Consider the following 26753-nt stretch of genomic DNA (forward strand, 5'->3'; position numbering starts at 1 on the left):
ATTCTGGTTTTAAGGCCATTCAATTGAAAATTTCTGCTAGACAGTCTTGATTAAAATACATTGTATTTTATACTGTCCATCTGCCTTCCTGTATTACATACAAAGGAGTATAAAAAGAAAAGCTATAGGAAAGAAAAATGTTTAGGATGCTTTTAAAGATAAAAACTGAGGACTATTTTAAAGGCTGCTTTAGATTCTTGGTGGTTTCTTCTGCCACTACCCTGTCCTGCCACTTCCTTGTCCCACCTCTTCCCGCCTTTCTTGAAACAGTAGCAGAACAATAAAAACAAAAGCTTTTGGTTTCCTGACCTTACAATCACAGAATGCAGATGGCCTCAGCTGTTTTTCTGTGGTGCTTTAAATTCATTGTTGCAGCATTTGAAACGATTCCCGGGTGTGTGTGGCAACATGTTTTGTTATCATCTAGATGAATGCTGGGACTTAAATGATGAATGGATATGTATTAACTCCTAGATTTTGGTTTGCCATGAAGGGCTTTGAAGAATTTACCTATCAAAGGAATGAATGATTATTTGTATCAGGCAGAGTTTACACTGAATGTCCAGTTAGCAAAATGACCTCTTTTGTCTCTCTCACCTTTTTAAAGTCTGCAGTAGGAGAAATTTTACTGTCAGTTGATTGTCCAAAGGAATGTGTTCTCCTTGGATTGGGATAAGGGATTGTTACAAGCAACTATGGGTTCCCTAGATGACAAACAGGGAAAAAAAAATCAGAACTTTTCATGACTGGTTATTTTCTTTGTGTTTTCCCAACCCCTCTAAAGCAAGTCCTTCAGCTTTGCCAGAGGAAGGATGGCACTCCATCCACATGCATTTCACTTGCCCTTGGGATCCATACCTGTTTGTATCTCAGCTTTGCACCTTTGTTTCAGAAAGGCAGGCAGTGAAGTTGCTTTGACAGAAGGTTTTCTGTCAGGGAAAGTGAAACAATAACTTTTATAATGAAGGTTTTAGAGGAAGTCCCAGCTGTGAAAATCAGATGTGGTAGATGTGTTACAAATCCAGTGGGATGGAGGCTGCTACAGACAGTGGCTGAAACACCTGATTCCATTTGCTTCAGCAGCAGTGCTGCAGCCAGGTGAAAGTGATGCTGAAGGTTTTCCTCATGGATAATTTAACCTGCTTTAAAAAGTGTTCAAGTCCCAATTCCAGTACCAAATGAAGTGGTCTAATTCAGCTGGTGCTTGCCAGGTGGTCTTGCCAACAGGAGCAGGGGGATAGGGAGTGTGGGACAGAGGGTTTATGTGTTTCAGGATAAAAGGGAAGAATTCTTCTTTGTGTATATCCGAGCAAGAGGTTTGCTGGAGAAGGGAGCCCTCTCTAATGAGAAATACGTGCAGCTCTGTTTAAGGAGGAGGAACTGGAAGGAAGGAAGCAAGTCATAATCTGAAAGCATTTGTCTATTGATGGAGTGGCTCTTTGCTTACAGATTTGGCAGCTGCAGCTTTTCTTGAATCATGGTTTTTATTCCAAGAATTCTTGTACAATGAATTTCTTACCTTAGTCTGCCAGAATTTGAATGTTTATTTCCTGCATTTTAGAGAGGTGTTTTTTTTCCCCTCCAGTTACATATGGTTTAATATTTGTTAAAGAAGGAATCAGAGAATGTTTTAAATCTTTACTGTTTTAAAAGTAAACCTTGGCTAATTCATACTGTATTAATAGCTCTCTGTGTATGTATTGAAAGGATTTTTCTTTAGTATTATAATAGGGTGTCCTGAAAAATCAGAATGATGGTGTTGTCCTGAAGCTCATTTCACATGTATTATGGTTCAGGTCATATAATTTAATTGCTTGTTTGATTATCCCAGTTTTCTCTTAAGACTTCAAAATAGAATATTTCACCATTTTTGTTGGCAAGTTAAAATAGGGCAAGTCTTATTTTTAACCAAACTCTTTTGCCTTTAATTTTAAGAGACTGCTTCTTGGCTTGACTGTTTTTGCATCCCTTCATGCATCTTAAGCACCTGTATTTGCTTTCACAGTGTAACCAGGCCAGCTGCTGGTCATGTGTCAGTCTGAGTAATCAAGAACTCCTCAAATCTCTCAGTGTATGTGCCATCCCTTTCCCTCAGTGACTCCTTCTCCCCAAATTGCCTTTATTTACTCCATACTTCATCTTTTCTAGAGTGTGGCTTCCTATTTTTCCTTCCAAAAACGATCTGTTTTTGCCAGTTAACTATTTTTATTTAGACTTGGACCCTGAATTTTGGAGCTGCAGTAATTTTATGTTTGATAAACATAATTATTTACTGTAGTATCTGTAGCCTTTTTTGTGTACTGAGGGTGTTTGCTGGCTGAACTGGGAATCCTGTTGCTGTGTATGCTGGTTTTGGATTCACCTCATTCTAAGTGTTACTTGTATCTTTGGAACTAAGGCAAATTGTAGCTTTGGAAACCTTTTTTTTCTTTTCATGAGGTGCTTTGACAGATATGGTTTTTCTCTTAAAAATTCTCACCTGAAACCCAAGAATGAGAAAGGATATTTTGAAAATAATCTATGATGGCCTTTTCACTGAAGTATGGCTTTGTGCTTTATAGCATTTTTTAATTTGAAGCAGGGTAGAATTAGGCTGTTCTGTGAATGGTGTTTGTAGTTCAGGTGCTGTTCAAATCCCCTTGTTGTGTGACTTTTGCCTTGCAGCCCTCAGCTGTGAAAACCTCTGCTCTTTGGCTGTCATGGTCAGCTCAGTCTCCAGTCCCCCACCCTGCACGGGCTGGGAGGGTTCCCACCATTCCCAGGTTCTTTGAGCTGTGATGCAGACAGTGCAGAGGTAGAGGCTGTGGTTGTAGGGTCTGTAGGGTCTTCTCAATGCTAAATCCATTTTCTCTGGATTCTCTGTGCTGAGTAGTACAGGAAAGATGCCCTAAGTGCATGGCTTATAGTTTCTGTTTCTGGTACAAATTCTCATTGTTCTTATTAATTTGTTAATTACAGCAATATGACTGTTTCATGTTGAAGCTGTTTTATATTTAGTTCAAGACATTCATTTTAGTGACAGCAGAAATTGATAGAGTCTCTGTATGCTAAAAGATTCCAGTAAGTGTCTTTATGTGGAAAATATAAAGTTAATGCTTTAATTGCATGCTATCTAAGAATTTTTTATTTGAAGATGTCATGTATACAATTAATGTACACCAAGACAGACTGAATTGAATTAATAGCAGGCTGTATCACAGGAATTTAAAGAAAGAAGCTGCCTGGCTGGGTGGAAGTAGCAAACCACTTAATCAGAACCAGTCAAGCTTTCTGGATCTTTCTTCTGTAATTATTTTGAGCAGATGAGTGGACTTGGAGAACAAAAAAAGGTGGCAGTATTAATGATGCCTTAAAATCAGTCTTGCCACCACCATTTAGTTTGTTTTTGGGGCACTTTTTCTGGTAACTAGGGTAACCTCTTCTGCCTTGCTTTCTATTGTCATAGAGGGAAAATTGAGCTGGTCTACATCTGAGATAGCTGCTCAAAGAGTTTTTTTTTTTCCCTATCTGGGACACAGGGAGAAGTTCCTGTACAGTTCTTAGTCTTGCATAATTTTTAGAGTTGCAACACTGCAGTCACTTTCTAAATATTAAAGCCAAATAGTAAATTGACAGCATGTTCAAAAGGCCATGACTCAGTTTAAAAAAGGCTTTGTTTGCAAAGCCTCCTTGACTTTATTTTAAACAAGTTTTCTCTTTCTCATTAAGGACAACTTAAGCCACTGTTCTATTATGTAAATGGAAACTTTTCATGGCAGTGCAGGATTTACAGAGAAGAACGATTGAGATGTTGAAGACAAAAAATCCAGGGTTAAAAACATTCTTGCAAAGAAGCAAACTAGTCAGCAGGGAAATTTGAATTGTTAGAATTATATACAAGTGTTCTTGGAAAATTTGCATTAGAAATTTGTAAGCAATGTGTGTGAAAATGTTGCATCTATGCAAGGTCATAAGTAGGTGAATCTGCAAGTTGTATAACCTAACCATTTTTCTTATTGCTGTATTGGGAAGACCCTTTTTCCCCCCCTTTCTTTTCCTGAAGAGGAATACAGAAGGCAGTGAATCATATTTCTCTCTGGGTAAATCAGGAAAGAGCTAAAATTAGACCTTCAGAGTTCATTCTTTTTATTCCCGCTCAAAGCTGAGGAAATCTTGGTAGATAGCATTTGCAGGTTTTGAGTTGAATGTTTTAATTTTAGTTTATAGAACTTTTTTTTCCTTGTTATAATCTTACAAAAGAGTAATATCCATTGATATGGATAGCTTCATGCAGATTGATGCATGAGACTTCCAAAGCAATGCTGTCCTGCACGGGTTGGAAACTCCAGGAGTTTGTAAGTCCTAATTCTCATCAGAGCAAGACACAGACACTGCTGTCCACTGCTCACAGGTGGAGCAGCAAGAGAAGTAACACAGGTAAGAATGGACAGCAGCATAAAAATGAGAGCCAGGGAGGTTCCCAGCATACCCACAAATCTCTGTGGTGATGTGGCTTATGTGCAGTGTTAGGTGACTCAGGAAGGGACCGATAAAATGAGGTGTACTTGTTAGTTCAGCATGGGATACTTGCAGTGCATGCATGAGCTGCTCCAATGTGCTGCTAATTACAAAGTCCAAATTACAGATGTGTAGGCCAGCATAATTTCAGATGGTGTAAGTGAAGTTAGAACTGAAAGCCCATCATGGTTCCATATGTTGCAAATAGTATTAGGTGGCTGCTAGAGCAGTGGTATGAGCTGCCATCGTGCTTTGAGAAGGGGCTGGTTTGAGCTGGATCTTCCAAATAAATGTAATGTGTTTCAACTCTCTGGTCATCCTGAGCAGGTCTGTAGTTTGCTTTATGCACACAACTCAGTCCATCAGGTTCAGTGTACTGAATAGATGTGAGAGGGAGGTGTTGGAGAATTACCTGCCTCTGGTGTGAGATTTAATCCGATTGGTGCCGAGTGTCCCCCACTGCGGTCTGAGACTGCTCTCAGCTGAGCTCTGCCTGCCCTGGAAGAGCCAGGCCAAGCCTGCAGTCCTGGACATCCCTCAGCCAAGGAGACTTCCTCAGGGGCTGTGTCTAACTGGTGACTTCCCTTTGGATAAGCAAGCTGACTAGTAATTTAAGTCTTTCATGCATGTCTTCTTAAATAACACGGTGGTGTGGTTTAACCCAGCCCCACCCAGCCTCTCACTCCCCTCCTGTGGAATGGGCGAGAGAATCAGAAGTGTAAAAGTGGGAAAACTCGCAGGCCGGGATAAAAATAGCTTAATAGGTAAAACAAAGCAAAACAGGAATTCATTCACCACCACCCATGGGCAGGCAGGTGCTCAGCCTGTCCCAGGACAGCAGGGATCTAGCATGTTTAATGGGGAGGGTTGATACAGTGTGAAAAATGGGAGAGGAAGCAAAGGGCATTGCCAGAGCCGGGTGATGGTTGCTGGTGTTGAAAAATCAATTACCTGGCATGAATGGCAGGAGCCAGCAGGTAGTGAGCTGGGCCCCAGGAGGAGGGCTGGCTTCAGGAGTTAGCAGATATTAGAACTCTAGTCCATGTTTTCTTCAGCTCAGCAGTTTCACAGCCTCTGTCTGCGGTTTACTTTTTGCTTCCCCCCTGTTTTGGGGGATCACCATGAGCTAATTAAGCTGTTTGTGTGGCTGGAGTGGATTAGTGAAATGTTAATCTTTGTTAACCCTTTCTTCATTCTCTATTTGTTTATTTTTAATCCATATTGTTTCACTGATCCTGTTTTGAATGGGATGCCACAGGGGGTGTTTTTTTTTTTTCCAATGACAAAGAAATTCTGAGATGCTCTGTTTCACTGTCATTCCCCTGCTGGGTGCAGTGCCAGGGCTACACTAAACTGGTGCTTGTGGATTTGTACTGTGCCTAGTTAAATTATATTTCTCTATGCTTTCATGATATTACTTACAATGGAATTCTTACTGTTTTGAAGGTTTTATGTAGGCCTGAAACTTCCTGAAGTATTGCTGGGTGTTTATGGATTTCATGTGTCATTTGATGTTTCTTGACAAATAATCTTATAGCTGTAGCTGTTTGGTCATTGAGTCTGATTTAAGTCCAAGGTAGTTGCAACTTTGCAGTGTGTGGGACATTTTGCATCTTGATTTTTGTAGAGCTTTTCCTCTGATATAACAAACACCTGAGTGGTAAATGTATATGTGAGGAACATCAATGGTGTTTGAAAGACCTCTTCAGTCCTCAACAGGCAATCCTGTGTTCCATTAAAAACCCCCAAAGTTTCCCTTTTGCATGGAATGTGTATAAAAGAAAGAAATTATTTATGGATAAATAATTTCTAAAGACCTCTTTACTGTAACTTGGATAAGGAAATTACTTTCTAGCCATTACTTCTGCTAAGGGAGAGAAACCATGTAAAAAGCATGATATGAGGATAGCAGTCCTTTGATAGCTGTGAAGTGTGAGGACTTGCTCTCTATCTCAACTTATGGGATATATCATATTTTTATCAGTTTATTTCCTCTTATGCCTTCATTTTCTTAGTTGTAGAATACAACTGTCCATTTCTGCTGGTGGGTTGGTCTCTTGCATTTGCTAAAATTGCTCTTCACTGTTTTTATCAAAACCATTTCAATTATTTCTGAATTAATCAACTAACTGAAGGAAACCACGATTAGCTCAGTTGGTTAGAGCATGGTACTAATAACATGAAAGCTGTGGCTTGATCTCTGTATGGCCATTTACTTAGGAGTTGGACTCAATGATCCTTGGGGGTCCCGTCCAACTCAGAATATCCTTTTAATTCTGTCACTCTGTAATTCACACAGGGACAGGTCTTGAAACCCTGAGGGTTTTTTTTGGGTGTTTTTTTTTTTTTTTTTTTTTTTTTTTTTTTTTTTTTTTTTTTTTTTTTTTTTTCTGCTGGAGATGTGCTGCAGTTGGTGTTTTGCTGTAGCAGGGTTTCTCTGTTTGAGGCTGATCATAAATTTAGAAATTTAGGGTTAATTGCTTTTTGCCTCTGGATGTAAGTAAATACTGTTTGTGGATTTCCCCCCTCCCCACTACTGATGGCTGTGTAGTGACAATCACTGGAGAGGAGAGAAGGGGGAGCCCAGGCAAGGGAAATGCTGGTGCTCAGGTTCCCTTTATTTGTAATGGCAAGAAAACAGAGTGTCCATTGTCCTGGAGGCACACAGATCACCTGGGCTGAACTTCCCAATGTTGCCTGCCTTGTTTGAATCAGTATCTTTGGGAGCCAGCATAGTCCAGTAGTTTGTGGTATTCCAAGCATGAAGGCTCTCCCAAAAGAGCTAGGTGGGGATGGGAGACTGTGCTGCTGTGGAAGGGAAAAGGAGCATCCTGCAGAGCTGGCAGGCAGCATTCCAGCAGGGCAGCATGGAGAGGAGAGGAGAGAAGGGTGCTGCTGGGGCACTCTGGCAGCAGCAGTGTCTGTGCAACAGCTGAGTGCCTTGATGGATGGCAGCAAGGCCTGTGAGGGTTGCCTCATGTTTCTGTCTGAATCAGGACTCAGTGGTTTCCAGAAATCAATTTTAATCCTTTCATTAAATTACAGACAGACTCCAGCTCTAAAATATTTAAGAGTGTGTTGGCGAGAATGTCTCTTGGGAGGAGATGGTGCAAGGCTTCTTAAAATAGGTAAACATCCATTCAGTGTTTGTTAGGGTTTGGGGTTTTTTTTAATCATAAGGAACCAGCAGCATCATGTATTTTGCAGTGTTAATACTCATAATGAAAAGGTCTTCAAATCACAGATTTTTCTTTTTAATTTTAAAATGTGTAGCCTTGCACATAGGTGAACTCAGTGATTGCGCTGTGTGGTTTCCAAGTTCAGGAGAAAATTTGGCCTTCATGTATTTTCTCTCCTCTACGTGTGTGGAAGATTAAAAAAAAAAACAGCCAAGGAACAAAACAGCTTAGTACATCTCTGAGGTTTTTCCTCAATTATCTAAAAGTTGACATTACATCATCTGCACAGATGTAAATATAGAAAACAGTAGGTGTGTTAAATCTCCTGACATACTTTGAAAAGCTTTTTACAGAGGACTGACTTCACTTGAGTGGATGTTTGTGTCAGTAGAGATGTGGCATTATGTCCATTTTTCTTTCTGGGAGATTGAAAGTTTCTTTAAATGCTTGTTTTCATCTTTTATGGTTGTTTTAGCTGTGCAAATGCTGTTACTTTTTCTGTCTTTGGCCCTACTCTTATAAGATGCTTACATTTCAGTGATGTTGTGTTCTGGTTATTCCTAACTATTCCTCTCTCTATATGTTTCAAATTTCCCCAAATACTCTTTTTTTTTTTTTCTTTCTGAACAATGCTATTATTGAACAATATGGTTGAACAGATTAATAAATAAGGTAGCTGTGTGGTTTTGTATGAAAATTAGCTGAGCTGTTGATTTTTCAGACAAATAATAAAAGCAGTGCCTCCTCCAATTTCAGTGCTAAAACCCAGAGAATTAGCAAAATAGATGTGAATATTTTGGGTATTGTGAGACCTGTCCTAGGTCCTGATTCAGGGTAAGTTCCCCGAGATGATATTTAAGACTTAGTTAAAGAGAATCCACAGCTACCAGGCTTCTCAGCTGTCAAAGGAGTTGTTAAGCATTCACTGGAAATTCTGTTTGGTTTGGTGTAATGTGTTTGTTAGGTTCTGTATTGTGCTGAGACAGTGCTGTAACCATCTCTGTCTATGGCTACTTAGTGGAAGTAAGTGTTGTGCCAAATAAAGATTCTAACTTGGCTTTGAAATTGAACTTCAAATATTACTCTAGACGTACAAAACAAACCCAACCAATTCTGAAATCAATTTCTATTGCCATGTAATTGCTGCATGTAAGAAAACAAGAGAGGAGTTGGAGTGTGTTCTCTGTTTTGCAGGTGTTGCTGAAACAGTTCCATTTATTTAAAGCATATGATTTCATGCAATTGTGCCTGATTGTTAGTGCAGCTGTCAACAGCTGCATGCTCATTTAGCTAATTGCATTCTAGTAATATAGCTAGGCTTATTTTAAGATAAGCAGTTGTACATTTTTGCTTTTTTAAAGCAACTGCTCACACTCAGAATATTTACTGCAGAAAGTTCTGTGCTATCACAATGAGCTGTCATTGCTATAGAGGAAATTTAGGAGCTTCTACACAAGACTTTCAGCCAGTCTAGTGTATGGATAGCACCTGTGGAAAGTTGAACCATGCCACTTAAATTCATACAGTTCTAAAGGCCTTGAAGTGGTCTTGTCCTTGGGGTCAGTTTCATCATCTGCTCTTTGGGAATATTTTGTAGTTAAAATGTGGAACTTTAATTTTACAAGCAGCTTATTCCTACTGCATCAGTGTTCTGGTTGTGTGTACAGGAACAGTGAGCTTGTCTTACATACTGATTGTCTCCTTCTAGAAATATGTACATAAAATGAGAAATTCCTCTAAGTTGTATATGCAGAAAAAGCATATTAAGGGAGTAGACTGTCATGCATGCTAATTCTGGATATTTGTATGTTTTTTGCTGATATGTGTTAGCAGTGATCACAGTAAACAGTATGAAATGTATAATGCAGTGTTGTTTTTATTTGTTATATAGCTTTATGCCAGTATATACAGGCCTCTAAAACCCGAGATGGTGGCAGCCGTTTCATTTCAAGTGCAACAGAAGGTAAAGGAAAAAGTGTGGGGAAAAAAACCAAAAAAAGCACTTTGTTCATCTGATACTCTATCTTCACGGACCTTTATGTGGTTCTTGATCTCCTAACCTTCTAGACTCTTCCTTCACAGCTAACTTCTTGCAATAGATGGTGGTTATCTTTTTTCCTGAGTCTGGAAAACGAAATTAAGAGATCTCATGATGTCACTTGTATGTCTATCTAAAAGTTGCATCACCTTTGCATTTTGTCTATTTGTGCTTTTCTTCGGTAACAACATTGCACTGAAATGGAAGCTTTTGCTGTGTTTTAATGAGAATCTGAAATATCTGAGGAGTGGCTTAGAGAATTGCTGTCATGACCACAGTCTCAAGATTGCCACACTTAAGGAAAAGCACAGATACTTAGCGACACAGAAATGTTACAAAGCTAATCCTTGCTAATATCTGCAGTCTGACTATATGCTAACGAACTGTCTTGCATTTTCTGTTTCTCTTAAAAGGAATGTCTCCTTAATTCACTTACCCTCACGTCTGCCTGCTGATGTCCTGCTTTTTGGCCTTGCTTGTGCTTAAAAAGGGAATGAAAGATTTACTTCTGTATTTTTCTTTCATCTGCAGGGGAAAACTTCGAACAGACTCCGTTAAGACGCACATTTAAATCCAAAGTTCTTGCTCGCTATCCTGAGAATGTTGAATGGAACCCTTTTGACCAGGATGCAGTGGGAATGGTCAGTATCACTTCATGGCTTTTGGGTTTGGTTTTTTTTTTTTGTTACATTCTAGAGAATTAGTAGAGAAATAAATTAGCCTGCAATTAATGAATCTTTTTTTGTGTGTGATTTTTCCATTTAATAGAATGTGGTGTGTCTTAATTTAGATAAAATATAGTAGTTTTCTCTGTCAGGTTTCTGGTCTTGGTGACCAGAAAAATAGTTTCCTTTATGTGGGTTTGAATTTTATTATTTTATTCATAAAAAATATGAGGCCGGTAACAAAATAGTAATAAGTTTCAATGGAATGCATGCAGCCCTTTTGATACATTCCTTTTGTTTTTCTGATTTAGACCCGTATCACTGTATTGTGTAGAAATGTAACACTTAATAGAATTTAAAGTGAAATGCAACGGCAGTCTGTGGATTTTAAATCCCATTTTCACCAATGCTTCTGCAGACAAGGGGAGAGAAAAGCATTTTTTAATGGATATTGTCTACCCTTCCCCTTTTTTGTAGCTGTGTATGCCTAAAGGGCTTGCTTTCAAGACACAAGCAGATTCCAGAGAACCTCAGTTCCACTCTTTTATTATTACTCGTGAAGATGGCTCGCGGACATTTGGATTTTCTCTCACGTTTTTTGAGGAAGTCACTAGCAAACAGATCTGCAGTGCAATGCAGACGTTGTATCATATGCACAATGCTGAATATGACATTCTTCATACTCCACCCACCAATGACAAGGAGAGCTGCAGCAGCACTGGGGACTGCAATGGCACCTCTGTCTCAAAGCTACAGCGATTTAACTCCTATGACATCAGCAGAGACACGCTCTATGTCTCAAAGTGCATTTGTCTGATCACCCCCATGTCTTTCATGAAAGCTTGTAAGAAAGTTCTGGAGCAACTTCACCAAGCAGTGACTTCACCTCAGCCACCGCCGCTACCTTTAGAAAGCTACATCTACAATATTCTCTATGAGGTTCCTCTTCCTCCAGCAGGAAGGTCATTGAAATTTTCGGGTGTTTATGGACCAATTATCTGCCAGAGGCCAAGCACCAATGAACTCCCATTGTTTGATTTTCCTGTTAAAGAAGTTTTTGAATTGCTTGGAGTAGAAAATGTGGTTCAACTCTTTACCTGTGCCCTTTTGGAGTTTCAGATACTGCTTTATTCACAGCGTGAGTACTTGGGTTTTGTTTCCTTATCTTGTAGCTGTACTGGCGCAAGGTCTTAATGTGTCTTGAATGCTAAAAACACCACAAACAGCAGAATAGCTGCATTAAAGTGGCATGAGCATGATATTGCAGTCTGGTGATCTGTGTGCAGGTCTTCAGGTGAAGAAAAGCACTGTAAGGAGAGTCTTGCATTGGCTCCTGCTGTCAGACACCTAAACTTAAAACTGGATTTTCACATAATCTCCTCTATTCGTGGTTTGGCTGACCCCTTTCTTGTTGGCTCAGGAACTGTGCTGCTGGGTAGAGCAGTTTGCCTTTTCCATGTTCCTGTCTAGCTGCTCAGTTGAATTCCCTGCTATCTCTGCAGAATTAGCCATGCATTTTGAAAAGATACACAGTTAATTATATATACATCTGGTTCTGGAGAAGAGTTAATCATGCAAATACAGTTTTCTCTTGGAGCACCCAAATTCACATTTCAGTTGTTATTTTGAAAGAGAAGCACCTGAAAAAAATTTTGACTGAGCTCAAATCCCAAATCTCCATTAAGGCCTTGAAACAGTTATAGCTCTGAAGGCACATAGATAAAGCTTGCTTTGAAGAGGATAGGCAGCAACTGAGCTGAAATAGCATGTTTATCAATTAGTGAGTAGTGTGGGAGTGGTATCTATTTTCTGTGTTGAAATTTGTGGATACTGGCCTTCTTTCTCCACATCCTGTTGCTCTAACACAGAGTGTGTGGAAGTATGCCAAAAGATAATTTCTTTTTATTTTTTTTGGCCCAAGCTGACTAACATTAGTCCAGACTCACCCATTCAGAATGGTGTGGTTTAAACAGACAGCCTGCATTTTGGCCACTAGTTTATAGTAATGGTTAGGAAGGCTAAAAGACCCCAAGACAAATTCAGGGCTATAGTCCATGGTGTTATTGAAATTTATTTTCAGTGTTTATTTCCCTTGAGCTGTAACTGAAATATCTAGAACACAAATGGTAACTATTTACAAAATATTACCTACATTTATCAGCAACCTTCTCCAAGCATGAAATACAGATTGTGTTAAATGTGTTAAGATCTGTGCATAGACTAAAGCCAAGGATGGATTTGTATGTGCAGTCAGAGTGATTAAAAGTCTGTAATGGCAGCAGGGTGTTAAATTACATTACAGGGTGTTGTCATTGTATAGGCACTGTGATCTGCAAGAGAAAAACTGCACAGTAATTCAGATGCAGTCAAAAAAAATTACTCAACTCTATAGTGGTTACTCTCTTGGATTAAAAAAAAACCAAATTGCTCTTCTTATTGTTCATAGCAAATCTAGAAATACTTGTCTAGCAGAGAAGCTTCTTTTGTGGTTTCCCCTGAAAAGGATTAGGCATTGGTATGTTTGAGATTTAGGGAGAGTTTCTGTGGATACCTGTGTCCCACCAGTGGAGGATTCAAACTTCAGCACTTCCATCTGAAGAAGGGTGTGCTGGTGTTGGCCTGGGGAGGTGTCTGAGATTCCTGGGGTGGGTTGGAAGCTCCATGTGTGCATCACCATGTGGGAGCAGTGCTCCTGGAGCTCCTTCCAGGCCATCACCTGGGAGTGCTCTGTTGTTCCAGGCTGGACCTCACCTCACTTCTGGGCTAGCCTGCTGTATTCTGGCTTCTCTTTCCAAGACCTTTTAATAGGTTCAGCTTTCTGTCTTGGGCCCTTTCCAGGTCTGATCAGTGGCTAATTAAAGAAGCTTAAAATAGCCTTGGAACACTTGAGTTTCTTGTTTGCAGGCTCAGACACTTGGAGTTCAGAGGGATGGGGGGTCAGTTAGGACAGCTTCTGTCCACTGTTGCCCTGCCTCATCCCAAGCTTTGGCTCAGCTGGGCTCTGTTGTACATTTTATGGAGGTGTCTTGTCTCTCTGTGAAGTTCTCACTTTAGTTTTTGGTTGAAAAGTCTTCTTTCAGTAGAAAAATAATTTTAGTTACTCATTTGCTGTCTTTTTACCCTCAGGTTTGGTGAACTGGCTGCAGCAATGCCTCCTCAGTAATAGTAGGCAATTTTTTTTTTTTTTGAAACATAGCTTCTCTTAAGGGCTTTCTGAGGAATTTAATCCCTCTTTTTGTTTTGTTTTGTTTTTGTTTGCCTCTGTTAGTCTTTTAAACTGGATTATGCTCCTAATATATTCTGCTCTTTCTTCAGTAGGTTGAGTAACATCTGTTTTTTGCTGTTTGTAAAACAGGAAATATTGAATGGAGATACAGGTGATTGTCCACTCAGTTCTAGAGTGGAATCAGGAATTGCTTTACTTTTGTAAAGGCTTTTTCATGTTCTTTTCTTGTTCTCACACCAGTGTGAGGTCTAGGTTGTCCTTCAGAATATAAATTCTGAGTTTTTAAATATCCTTTGAGTTTGTTGAATCTCTTGATGCTCAGACCCATGACAGCTGAGGTGACTGAGATAATTTCTTGTTCTCCTGGGTCAGGTGAGATTATGGTATTGTTGGGTGGATTTAGATTTAGAACAGTACATGTCAGGATCAGCAGATTTGTAAGATTTACTTGAAAAATTACCCCAACAACAAAAAATAACCCAACCACAAAAATACCCCAACAACTTCACACACAAAATAACAAAAGACCACCAAAATAAAAACCAAGCCCCAGACCTCTTGGAAATCTGGTGAAACAAGATTATTTTGAGGTCCCTTCCAACCCAAACCTTTTCATGATTATATGTCTCTATGAATTTGTTGCCAAGTGCAATCCTTTTTGAAACAAATTATTTTAGTGTTTTAAGTCTCAGTCAGTCCTTGGAGTAGGAGTAACTTCATTTGGCAGTGAAAGTATTTTGGTTTAAGATTCCTTTGACATATTTCTGACTTGATGCTTCTGGAAATTCTTCTTTTGTCCCACTATGTTGGCACAGCCTTGTGTATTTTGGATTGCTGTAAGCCAAGTGAAGGGAATGAATGCCTCAATTTGATTGTCCTGTTGAGAGACCTGTCTGCCACTTGGAAAAATGTCAGAGGCATGTAAGAGAGGGAGGGATTTGAGGATGCTGCTAGTGCTGAGCCAGTGCTGAGGAACTCTGGAAAGTCAGTGGTGCTGGAGGCCTGTGGGAAGTGCCCTTGCCAGATATTCTGTGGGAGCTGGTTTGCATTCCTGTAATTCATTTTGCTCTTGTAACTGTGAAATAGACTTATTATTCCTTATCTCAGAGAGCACCTAGAGCTCTTCTGAAAAGTATGTGCTCAGTTAAGACAGCTGTGAAATCTGCTTGGAGGTAATTTTTCTAAACAGCTAGAAACAAAAAAAAAAAAAAAAAGGAGAGATGTAATGCACTGCTGCCACAGACTGTGATCCAGGACAGTTTTATTTTCTGGGTGGCAGCTCTCTGCTGCCATGTTACAGTACAAATAAAGTTTTTTTTTTCCTGCTCTGCCTTTGAATCACTCCTCCCCGTCTTTGTTTTGCTTGTTTAAAATAATGTTCATTCTGGAGATTTGAAGTATCAGTTTAATGTCTTTGCAGTATTACTCTGTGCTGCCTAGCTCTGATCTCTTACATAGAACCCTTTCTCATTCTGCCTTCAGTGATTTAGGAACCTTGCTGCTTGAATCCCACTGTCAGACACACAACAGGAGATGCTGCACCCCACTGCTTCTGCTCACCACAGCTGGTTCTAACTGCAGCTACAGGGCTTTGTGAAGTGACTTGGGAGTTACTTGACAGATACAACAATATTTCATTGTGATCCATGAAGTGAGAAGATTAAAAGGAAAAGATGTTCCAAAATGTGATTGTGTAATTGTTTTAAATTTGGCTGAGTCAGAGGATTTCTGTAGGCACTTGACAGACTTCTCTCTGGCAGAATGTGAAAATGGGGAGGTGGAATTATGGTTCTTAGAGCTGCCAGCTTCTTCCCATCCTATTCCTCTTTTTCCAGGCACAGGACCTCTCAATTTAATTTTTTTTTGGTCCTCTACAGATAAATATTATTGTGTAACTTCTCATACACACTTTAAGAGATAATGTATTTTATTTACAGCACTTGGTTAGAATAACAAATCATGATTTTTCTGTGTTCTTAAGTGTCTATATTAAAAAAATAGTGGATTTTCTTTTCCTTGCACAGTGATCAGTTAAGCACTTTCCCATCTAACAGTGCCCTAGTCATATGTCATTATTTCCCTACCAGTGCTTGTGTACAATACAAGGCCAAAAGATCGTGTCATTGACACCAGAAAAAGCACATTCTGATTTCAAGGACAAGAGCAACAGCACTGCTGAAACGCTTCTTTACTCTTCTAATCTTTTTGTTGTTGTTATTTTTAAATCTTCTGTAATTCTTTGATATGAGAATCTGCTGCTTGCTTCTTTAAACCCCAAACTCCCTCCATACCCTCTCTGGGTAGGTATAACTTATGAAAACATAGGAGTTAATTTGGTTTATGTTTTCATGCTTCTTGCCTTTGTCCTTGCCTTTTGCCAATAGCAGAATGCAGGCACTGTTACTTGCAGGCTGCAGCTGGGCAGGCAAAATCTTTGGGAATGGCTTAAGCCATGTGGATATCCAGGATCAGAGAGCTGCTTTTGCAGATAGCTCTGTGGCAGGAGGTGGCTGCCCAGTGGATAGAAATTCTGATCTATTGATGTTACTTTGTAATTAATTTGGAAGGCTGATACTAAAGTTAGCTTAATGACAGAGGGAGAGGTTGTATTTAAATTATCTTGCAGGATGAGACAGGGGGTTTAGTGTAGTGGGAAAACACTGTTTCTATTTTAAGACTTGTACTTCCAGATAAACAAGCTGAATACAAACCAGCTGTAATGTTTGTGTATCTATGGCTACATTTAAAGGCCCTTTAAAAACTGAAGAAAATAGGGTATGGGATAGAATCTTCTTCTTCCCAAAGCTTATCATTAATTCATCACTTCCTTGCAGTCAGGCTGTGATTAAAGCTGCAAACCCATACGTAGGTGTGTAGGCAGAAGCTGGTGTCCAGGCAGAGTAGGGGAGTGTTGCTGTGATGTTCATTGGTATTTCAGTCCAAATAGGCTTTTGGCAAAAAACTTTAACGTGTTTAAGCTGTTCTCATCTGTTCTGGTTGAAGGGTCCTTCGTAGCAGGTCTGCTGTGAGGCAGTGACAGGTTCCATGCAATAACCTTTTCCACCAGTACAGCTTGATATGAAGATTAAAAATCAAAAGCCTAAGTTGCAGAATTATGGGTGGCGTTAGCAAAACCTGTGCTGAGCTCCTCTTAGGTTGTGGGGCTCTTTGCAGACCCCAAACTCTGCAACTGTGTCCCCAGACAAAATTAATCATGAATGCCAGGAACTGAATTTCTTGGCTTTTTTTTTTTTTTCCTGCTGTCTGAAGTCTTGAGTGGAGGCTGGCTAAAAGATAGACTCAAAACCATCAACTTGGGTTGAGCCACAGTTAAGCTAAATTTTTCTCCAGAGTGTTTAGAACAAAGGTTATTCTCAGAGTTTTCATCTGCCCTCTGTGAGAGTGTGCAACAGCTTCGGAAACCTCAGCACCTGAGCCTGCCCATTCAAGTGTCCTTTTCAGTTTCATAGTGTCTGTAGTTCTGTGAAAGAAGACATACCCCACACCTTAATACACACATATGAAAGTTACTGACTTTTTCTCTTCCTTGTATTCCCTTCCCTTTCCTGGCTGGAGTTGGATGTTGTTGCAGTATCATGGAAAGGCATCCTGTGTCTCCAGTTTGTGCTGTATTTATAGCCTGACAGAAGGGAGGAATTGCCCTAGTTGTGGGAGTGTTTTATACCCTTTCCAGCCTGGCAGCTGGAAGGCAGCTGGGATGTTTCAGCAGCTGTATTGGAACACACATCTGGTGCTGCCTCCCCCTTTATGGGATTTCAAAAACCCTTAGAGATGACTCTGTAGTTGCAGATGAGGAGGGTGCAATGTCTGCCCAGCAGTGTGAACTGCTCTAGCCACCAGTGCTACATAAAAAGATCTCTTAGTGTGTTGCACAGGTAGATTTAACACTGCTCCTAAGTTCTAGGAGGGCATGAGTTGTTTTTACATTGAACTGAGGCTTTGGTCATGCATTGCAAAGGCTAAACAAAGCTGATCCTTTTCATTTTCTGCATAGTTATTTCAGTCACACTGTTGGATTGGCTGCTATACAGCATGCTTTATAGACATTTAAACACTCTTTGAAAAAATGTTTATCTGAGAGATACCAGATGCCTTGGGTTTCATCCAAGGCTTCCACAGAAAGCCCTGAGCACAGAGAAAAGAAATTATTTCTGATGTGTTTCTTAGCTGATTACAATATTGCTTCTGTGTTCAAACTGGTGTTCCTGGTGACCCTGGTATAGGTAGCAGAAAGTGACTTAGCATGCATTAAGGCTTAGTTTGCTCATTTCCATATGACTTGTAGAATGACCTACTTTGGGTTGAGCTCTCTTTGTTGTTTCAGCAAAATGTGCTGGGTGTGCAGGTCTGGGTTTTCATTATGATGCCACTCAGCTAGCACTGGGTTTTGTGGTTTCTGTTTTCAAGCAACTTCTCATTTCTTTAATTTAAATTAATTTACTTAAAAGCATTTGTGAAAAAAAAATAATTTTCTTGATCTTTTTCAGATTATCAGAGGCTGATGACAGTGGCAGAGACCATCACAGCACTAATGTTTCCATTTCAGTGGCAGCATGTGTATGTTCCTATCCTTCCAGCATCCCTCCTTCATTTTCTAGATGCTCCTGTCCCTTACCTCATGGGCTTGCACTCTAATGGACTGGATGACAGGTCTAAGCTGGAACTTCCTCAAGAGGTGAGAGGAGCTTGTCTTGATTGATTAAATACTGTCCATGACTATGAGGGAAGTGAGAAATGATCCAAAACACAAATGCTAACTGTACCAGCTGTTGTCAAGTTCTTAGAGCTGGCTCTGATTTGGGATTGGCCTTTTTTTCTTGGAGATGCTGACAAAAATCTGGTGAAATAGATAAAGCCCTGCTTTTGAAATTGTATGCTCTGGTAGAATTCAACTGTAATTTTACAGGAACTGATGTATTGGGGTTGCAGAAAGAACATTTTTGTGCTGGAAAAATTAACCTTGTAATGCTAGGAAGTACAGTGTGAATTCCCCAGCTGTGGCCAAAAGGTTGTGGTGGTGAGTGAGAAGAGCTCAACTGGCATCAGCACCGTGCTGGTTCCTGGCTGGGTTTCCCTGCCCAGCATTTCTCTCTTGGGGTTGGCTTGCATGGACCCAGCCTGGCAGGTGTGTGCACAAAACCATTTCAGATTTTCTCCTGGAATGCCTGCTTCAGTGTGCAGCAAAATGTCAGCGTGTGCCTGAGCACCTCCTGCTTGTTGGGGTAGTGCTGAGGAGCCCTGGGAGCAGAGCCCCCGTGTCAGGGAGAAGGAAATGCTCTGGAGAGGTTCTGCAGCTCATCCAAGGGGCTGGCACTGCGTTCAGCCTGCTTAGAGGTTGTCCTTATTCATTTGATCCCCCTGTTCACTTCACAAACACTCCTTGTAGGGGTGTGCCAGCAGAGTTTAAGAGCTGCTTGGGAGGATCAAGGCAGTGCCCCAGGCAGCAGAGGAAATGTCTGACCCCTGCTTACTTGTAGGTGTAATTTTTCAGGGGAGGAACTGTGTAAATCACAGGAAACACCCTACTTACAGGCCCTGGTAGGATTCTCTGCCTTTTTCTCTGACTGTGGGTTTTCTTCTATTACCATTTGCATTTCTGGGAAAGCAGAAGCGTGGCAGGCACAGGGTTTTGTGGTGGTGATGGTTTTTGTTTTCATTATCAGGCAGTGCTGCAGCATAGCTTGACACAAAAAACCCTTCCTTTTTAAAAAAGCTGCTTGAAATTAAAGACAAGATATTTTTGTGAACCTCCAGTCTGGTCTCCATGCCAACATTGCTCTTTTTCTCAAATCCATATGCTTGTAGTTTTCATTTGTTTTTCCTGGCAAGTTCAAAGTAAAACTTTTTTTTTCAAACAGCATTTTTTTCTATGAAAACTATAGTGTTTAATCTCTTGATTTCTTCATTGTCTTGCTCTTTTTTTTTTTTTTTTTAATTTTCTACTGGAATAACTAATAACAGAGTATTGTATGTTCTTGCTATGAAAACAACAGTCTATTGCTTTGGTTTACTATTTTTTTCAGAATTTTGGCTGTACTGACAGCCTAATTAATATGGTTAGTACACTTTTTAGATAGAATAGCTGATGCAATAAAATGCATGTGTGGATATGCATGTTAATATGCACCATGGATGTTTTCACTGTTACCTCAAGTTTCTAAAAGACTGTCCTCCTTTTGTAAAGAGCTTCCTCATTTTAAAATCACTGTAATACTTCCAACTAAATAAACATATTTTAATTTCAAATATTCATTTCATTTCATTTATTTAAAAGGTAAATAGCTCTTGGAAGAGATTTATCAGGTTATTTTGGAGGTTTAAAGTAAGGCAGTTGATCTATTTTTAGATGTTTGAAATGAAATCCAAGTACTATGAAAAAGTGATCTGACACCTCAATTTACATTTTGTTTTACAGGTAGCCTTTTATGTGAAGGTGGAGGAGTAGATTTTTGATAATAATCTTGCAGAGATGAGAATTGTCTGGGAGGGGAGGACAGACAAGACAGAAAGCAGCAGCAACATGCCCATGTGGTGGAGTTTGCTGCAAGACTTTCTTGTCCTTCTGAAGTTTCAGCTTTTCTCTTTCTTATTTGAAGAGTGAGCTCTTGAAACTTTGTACGTGATGAATTTGGGCTAGTCTGAGAAATCCCCTTGGTAGTCACTGCTGGGTAAGGTTTCTTGTGAGCTGTTGAATCCTTTGCTTTGCAGGCTGGAGATGTAGCTGTGGCATAGAAATGGACTGGAAGCTCCATTCTCTTAGTAAATGCTAAAAAGTTATCCTGTACCAATAGATTTGTTTATTCAAGGGGTTAAGTAGACTGGGAAGAACAGGAGCTCGCTATTATTGAGGTTTTCACTGTAGGGAATTTGCTTAAAAAAATCCCAGCTAACCAAGAAAGAAACCCAAACAAACCCCCATTGAACAGCAAACAAAAACTGCCATGGAACATGAATAATGTGTTGTTGTAGAACAGTAGATGAGGGCATATGGATTCCATTATTTGTACTTCAATAAGGGCAAATTTATCATCAGTATCAGAGGGGCTATTAATATTTAACCTTGTTTAGCTCTGAAGTTTGGAATGTATATCAACCTTTATTAGCTCATCAGGGTTATATGAGGAGCTCCTCTAGGCTCCTGGTATCAGAATTTTCCTCACTTGTCACAAAGGGTATACAAAGAGCTGTTCTGTGTTGTAATTTATTCTGAGTTCTGCAAAAATTTTTTTTTCCTTGTCTTGAAACTGCCTAAGCTGCATCTCTGTTCCTAATCTATTTATGTGGATGTGTGGGACAGCTGCTGTAAAAGAAAGCAATATCAGATTTAAGCAGGGGCCAAAGAGGTGAGCTTTGAGAGAAAATCTAGTTAGTGCTTCTCAGTTGAAAGGCATTGTGGAAGAAAATAATATTGCTGTCTAGCACAGTGTGGATGCCTCAGTGTCACTGTAGACTTCTTCATTGTGGTTTTATAATGAGGTTTTAAAAAAAGTGGTTCAGGCTAATATTTTTAGGCTAATAATGTGAGAATACTGTGTGTCCCAACTCAGGTTTAGTGTGGTGTAGGTCTGGTGTTTCCAGGGGATGCTTTACCATGTGAGCATGGAAATCCAGCTGTATCCTAGAAGTTAATGCTTGCAGCAGGTGATGATTAAAATCTCCAACAAAAAAGTTGTGTTAGTCCAAAATTCAATTTTAGGTTATCCCACGAGTACATCAGAACAGCCCCTGATGGAGAATTCATTGAAGACCACCAATGACCTGCAGACCTGACTCTGTAGCTCAGTAAAACCAGGAGATGCTGAGCTTCAGTGTGGAGTTGAGTTTCCTGTGCATGGCAGCAGCAGAGTGCTCATTCTCACAGGTGCTGCTGCTTTTCTCAGGGCTCTGTGTGTGCATGAGCATCCTTGTGCTTTCCCTGGCAGCTGCATCAGGGGCTTGTGAGGAACCCAGAAGAGAAGGGGAGGGCATGGGAGAAGCTGTGCTAGAATAAGGTGCTGCAGATGTCAAAGGGGAAGTGAAGAGCTGTTTCAAGTGTTGCTGGCAAAAGTGTGCTTTGTTTATCAGTGAAACTGATCAATAAAAGTGGTTTTAGCAGCTTATTCACAGATCACAAACCTAGCAAGTACTGAAGTGAGATTGGATTTTTTGATGTGTGTTTGCATTTCCTTCTGAAGAAACTTCTGCAGTGCTACAGAAATACATTTTTAACAAGCAAGTTACATGCAGCAGGACTTGCATGTATATCTCACCACTCTAATTTAGGAGAATGGTAGAAATTGAAATTATTTTCAGTGGAAATAAGCAATGCTGAGTTCCCAGCACTGGTGAAATCAAAGTAGTATCTCATTAAAAAAACATTGTTTTTAATGAAGTGATCCCAAGGGTCTTGGGCATTATCTTTTCCTGTTAGAAAAGCTGAAAGACTTTAAAACCTAAAATGCATTTTCTCTGCTAGTATAGGACAGATTATATATATTCTCAGTGTTGTTATTTCAACCATTAAAAGGATGTAATTCAGTGCTAAACCTGAAGAAATTCTGTGGGGTTTTATTTTTGTATGTTGTTTCAGAAGATAAGAAAGGTCTCCTGAAAAGCCTTTTTTCCTTCTGATGCTAACACATTAGACCAAGATGATAATTTAAAGATAATCACTGCTTTGTATGCACTCTCAGGCTATCTGCTGCGGGTTTGATCCTTGATAATGCTGCAAATTTCTTGACAAACCTCAGTTTTATATTTTCTTGTGCTCCAGTGTGAACAGCCACCTGAGGAATTTCTGAAGGCTGCAGTGGCTTTGAGCTGTAAGCTGTTCTCACTCCCAAATTCTGGCTTGGCATGAAGGACAGCAGTGCTGAGAATAAGTGCAGAAGGTCCCATTTGCTTACAGGAGTGGCACAGGAGCATCTTTCAGAATTTAGTCCCACTGTAGACACTTGCCCAAGTGTCCCATGTGTGTACAGAGCTGCACATCCACGTTCTCTGTGCGTTGTGTGAAGTGCGTGGTTGTTTGCAAGGCTGGGGCCAAATGCTCAAAGGTGGTACAGGCTGTAGATGAGTGGGCTTTAGTCTTTCAGTGCTGTATTCAAGCAGAAGCTAAATAATTTCCTTCTGTGCTTGTGAACAGAGCTGAAAGGAGAGATATGAGCTTGATGCAGGCCCTGCTAGATCTGTGTGGGGCTTTGGCCCTTATTGTACCTGAGGTCAAACTAACAAATTGCAATTATCTTTTGGTTTTGGAATGGATGGGTGTGCTCCTGAACCCACTAAGGCCATGGAAAGTGGTGCTGTTGGCTTCAGGGAACCAGGTACACAAACACTGATTTGCTTAGATTCACATTTCTAAGGTTTGTAAGTAACCCTGTTACTTGGAATGATAAAAGTGTGTGGGGAGGACAGGTTTTTAAGTTAGGATGTGACATCCTTGTTCCTTAGTGTAGTATCTCAGAAGAACCTTTTATTGTAGATGATGTAATGTGTCCTCTCTTGTGACAGTCTGCTATTGAAGTGGTGTGTAAGTGTTTTGGGGTTTTCTTTTGATCAGAAAACTGATATGTAAGCAACAAATAAAAGGTCTAGAGACCTGAAATACCAAGTAACTAACTTAAGAATGCTCTTTCAGTTATATCTCTACTTACACATGTTGCCAAGTATCTTGTCTTTGTATCATTTTGGTTTTGTGTGAGTAAAATAATAAACAGTGTGTCCATGTAGAGAGCTGTCAGCTATTCACAGCCCACTCAGCTGTGCTGCCTCCAGAGACAAAATAACTAAACCCTTGTGGCCAAAGAACTCCTTTATTTTTCTGCTTTGTGTACTTGCCCAGTTCCTAGCATGCAAAATGCTTTGGATGACCATGATTTCATAAATAATAAGTGCCTTGTAATTTTTCTTAGTTTTTAAGGAGGGGAGCCCTCTATCCTTACTGGCATTCCATTCTGTTGGACCTACAGTGTAGCAGCATAGTGAGATTGACTGCTCTGGTGTCTGTCACTGATTTACTTCAGATTTCATTTTCACAGGAAAATATTGGTTTGGTAGCTCTTGAAGGGCTTGTGCATGGAGATGTTTTTGCCATTTCTGTTCCCTGAGGAGCATGGCCTTTTCAGAAGTGTGTATGCCATTCTTGAGGATGACCTCAGCTTCCCTGAGTTCAGAGAGGCTAAAGTCACCCATGGAATCTTTGCTTTTGGTGCTCTGGGTAGTCCTCTATCTTATGTGCCATTATCCAGACACTGGATAACTACAGAGTGTCCCTGAAAATATTCTTTATACTCTGTTTAGAGTATTGCTGCACGCTGACTTTTTAAAAAATGCTTCCATCTAGGCCAATTTCTGGAAAATGTAATTACAAGTTGCATGATAAGCAATCATTATTAGGAGCTCAGAGTGTTGAGAGGAGCCTTGCAGTAGGGAAAATCACATATTGGAAAAATTAACCAGGTGTAAGCCCAGATATTTATAAGCAATTTTAGCAAGCATTGAATTTGGCTTTTTCTTCCATTAGCAAGGAGTTTAATTTCAGTGTGAAGATTAGAATTTCTACATTGGTAGGGTTAATGTTTGATTTCTTTTTGGCCAAGTGCTTTGTGGGTACAACCAAGCTTATTAACCAAGAGTGATGTTTTCTGCAGAATTTGATCCAAAAAGGAAGGAAAGTTGAATGGCATCAATTAAAGAAAGTTGTAAAAGGAAGTAATACAATTAAACTGTTTGAAGAGTTTCTTATTGAGTCTGTCTTGCCATTTTGCAGACTGCTTGAGGCAAATTCAATGCTTTTTGTTTCTCTCAGCACTGATTGGTAGGCATTCTGCCTGGTTTCCAAGCTTTATTTCTCCCCTGTCTTGAAGTGCTTACAGTGTTTCTGACAAACACCAGCTGACTTGACTTCTGATTGTCACAGAACCATGGCTATAGTGGGAGCCTTGAAGCTCCTCAATTCAGGTGCTGCCTTGGAGCAGTGCTGGTATTAGGGGAATTTCAGCAATCACACCTGCCCTGCATAAAAAGAAAAGCTTTTTCTAACGTGCACTAGAAACTATTTGAGAATCAATGTGTTAATTTTTTTTCTTGACCTTGGATTCTTTTGCAACACCTAATGCAATTTGTGATGTAATTTCCAGTAAAGGATCTATACAAGAGATACTAAACTGTTTTATATGCTTTCCTTTGAGCATAAGAAATCAATCTCCATATTGAAATGTTAGAACATTAGGAAGTAGAGAACAGGACTCATGCTTCCCTTTGTAACTATGGGTAATATTGTAGCAGGGCATGAATTGGGCTAGTTCTGTGCAAGCTGGTGCAATATGGCCAGTGGAGTTCTGCTTTAAAAATTCTTTTTTCAGTTTAAATATTGAAGCTCAATAAGATATTTGTGTTTTAAGGAGAGTTGACACCCTCTGTTCTATAGAAACCTGTCACAAGTACTAAATGTATATTTTCATAACTTTAAGTAAAGGAACAGGTCTCATCAGGCACAGCTTATTTGAGTCTACCTATGGCCAGTCCCACAGCAAATTCCTACCAGAAGTCCTTGTAGCTCTGATTTCTGGGATCATTTGTCATTCATTCCATGTGAGGTTGATATCTTCTAATTATTTCTTCCCAATTAAATTGTGGTGGTGCTTCCATCTTCCTGCACTTACTGAATCATAGGAAGTAACTGGAGATATGCCAGTTCTCAAAGACCTGAAAAATGTTTTTGCTGCCAAGCTGTAGTGAGGCCTGAATTCAGGTATGGCTCCTAGAATGATTCAATGCAGTTAGGTTGGAAGTACCCCCTAATCTGAGTGATGAAAGGATTTTGTATAGTGAAGGTTAAACAGAATAGTGACAGTCCTTGTTAATTCTGCAGTGAAGAGAAACTGAAATGCTTCTACAGAAGAGCAAAGTTACTTCTCTGTTCTTACCTTTCCAGGCAGGTTTCACACATGACTGGGGTTCTTGCTGTGGTGTGTGTAGTTATGTAATGTCTTGAAACCATTTGATTTTGCAATGCAGAAGCCAAAAGGGGAACCTTCCTCCTTGCCAAATACAGAGTGAGGTAAACCTTGAAAGGTGCAGAACCTCTTTTGATCTTGCTCTGGAAGCCACATAGGTGGTTGTTCTTTTTTTTTTTTTTGCCCTCACCTTGGCCTTTTTTGGTGGTAAATGAGTTGGAGATTGGAACAGAAAAACAGAATGGAAACTAGTTAATTTCATTTTTCTCCTTGGAAACAAACTTGCTCATTCAAAGAATTGCCTTAGTTGTCAGGCAATTGCCTTTTGTTGCTTACAAAAAAAAAAAAAAAGAGAAGATAACTTCATTGCACTTCTGCAGTATCAGCACACCTTTTAGATTGAAATTTGCTAAGTCTTTAGAGAAAAGCACTGATAATCTGAACAGCAGATGGTCACCTGCTTAGATACAATCATGTATAAAGTAGAATTGCATATATCCTGTAGTTAAAATCTAGCTGTACACGTATGAAAAAATCACACATCTGTACCTAATTTATGTTATAATCTATTTTGTACATAGTAAATGTCTGTAAAATTAGTTCTTCTTTCTCAGTTACCTCCTCAAAAGACTTGGAAATGCAAGTCTTGTGTTACATTCTTCAAAGCAAACCAACCAGTTCAATTATGGTTGGGGCAACTCTGTTTTATAAAATCACCAAACAAATGCAAATGTATTTGAATCTTTAAATAAGCACAAATCCCAAAGATCAATAATGTGCTTAGTGATGCTGTAATGGTGTCCTGTTCTACATTAAATCCCAGGCTAACCTGTGCTTTGTGGATGTAGACAACCATTTCATCGAGCTGCCAGAAGACCTACCCCAGTTTCCAAATAAACTTGAGTTCATTCAGGAAATTTCAGAGATACTGATGGCTTTTGGAATTCCACCTGAGGGAAACCTGCACTGCAGTGAAAGTGCCTCCAAGATGAAGAGCCTCAGAGCATGTGACCTGGTTTCTGATAAAAGAAATGGGAACATAGCAGGATCACCTCTGAATTCCTATGAGCTGCTAAAGGAAAATGAGACTATTGCAAGACTCCAAGCACTTGTTAAAAGAACAGGTGTGAGTCTGGAAAAGGTAAGATATGAAATGAGCTGCACTCTCCCTGGTCCTGCAGTGGCAGA

General features: G+C 39.8%; 1 protein-coding gene across 6 annotated transcripts in view; it reads left to right on the forward strand.

Annotated features, from left to right (window-relative positions):
- Positions 1 to 26753, forward strand: part of DENND5A (DENN domain containing 5A) — a 63876-nt gene that overhangs the window by 8855 nt on the left and 28268 nt on the right. For 4 of the 6 annotated variants that reach the window (XM_053945302.1, XM_053945304.1, XM_053945305.1 and 1 more), the window contains exons 2-6: positions 9568 to 9639; positions 10246 to 10355; positions 10857 to 11517; positions 18114 to 18301; positions 26389 to 26706. In XM_053945302.1, the coding sequence (XP_053801277.1) occupies positions 9568 to 9639; positions 10246 to 10355; positions 10857 to 11517; positions 18114 to 18301; positions 26389 to 26706 (1349 nt within the window). The remainder of the gene's footprint in view (positions 1 to 9567; positions 9640 to 10245; positions 10356 to 10856; positions 11518 to 18113; positions 18302 to 26388; positions 26707 to 26753) is intronic. The other 2 variants (XM_053945303.1, XM_053945307.1) reach the window with 1 other exon arrangement.

Source organism: Vidua chalybeata, chromosome 6 (genome assembly GCF_026979565.1).
Source record: "Vidua chalybeata isolate OUT-0048 chromosome 6, bVidCha1 merged haplotype, whole genome shotgun sequence".
Classification (NCBI taxonomy): Eukaryota; Metazoa; Chordata; class Aves; order Passeriformes; family Viduidae; genus Vidua; species Vidua chalybeata.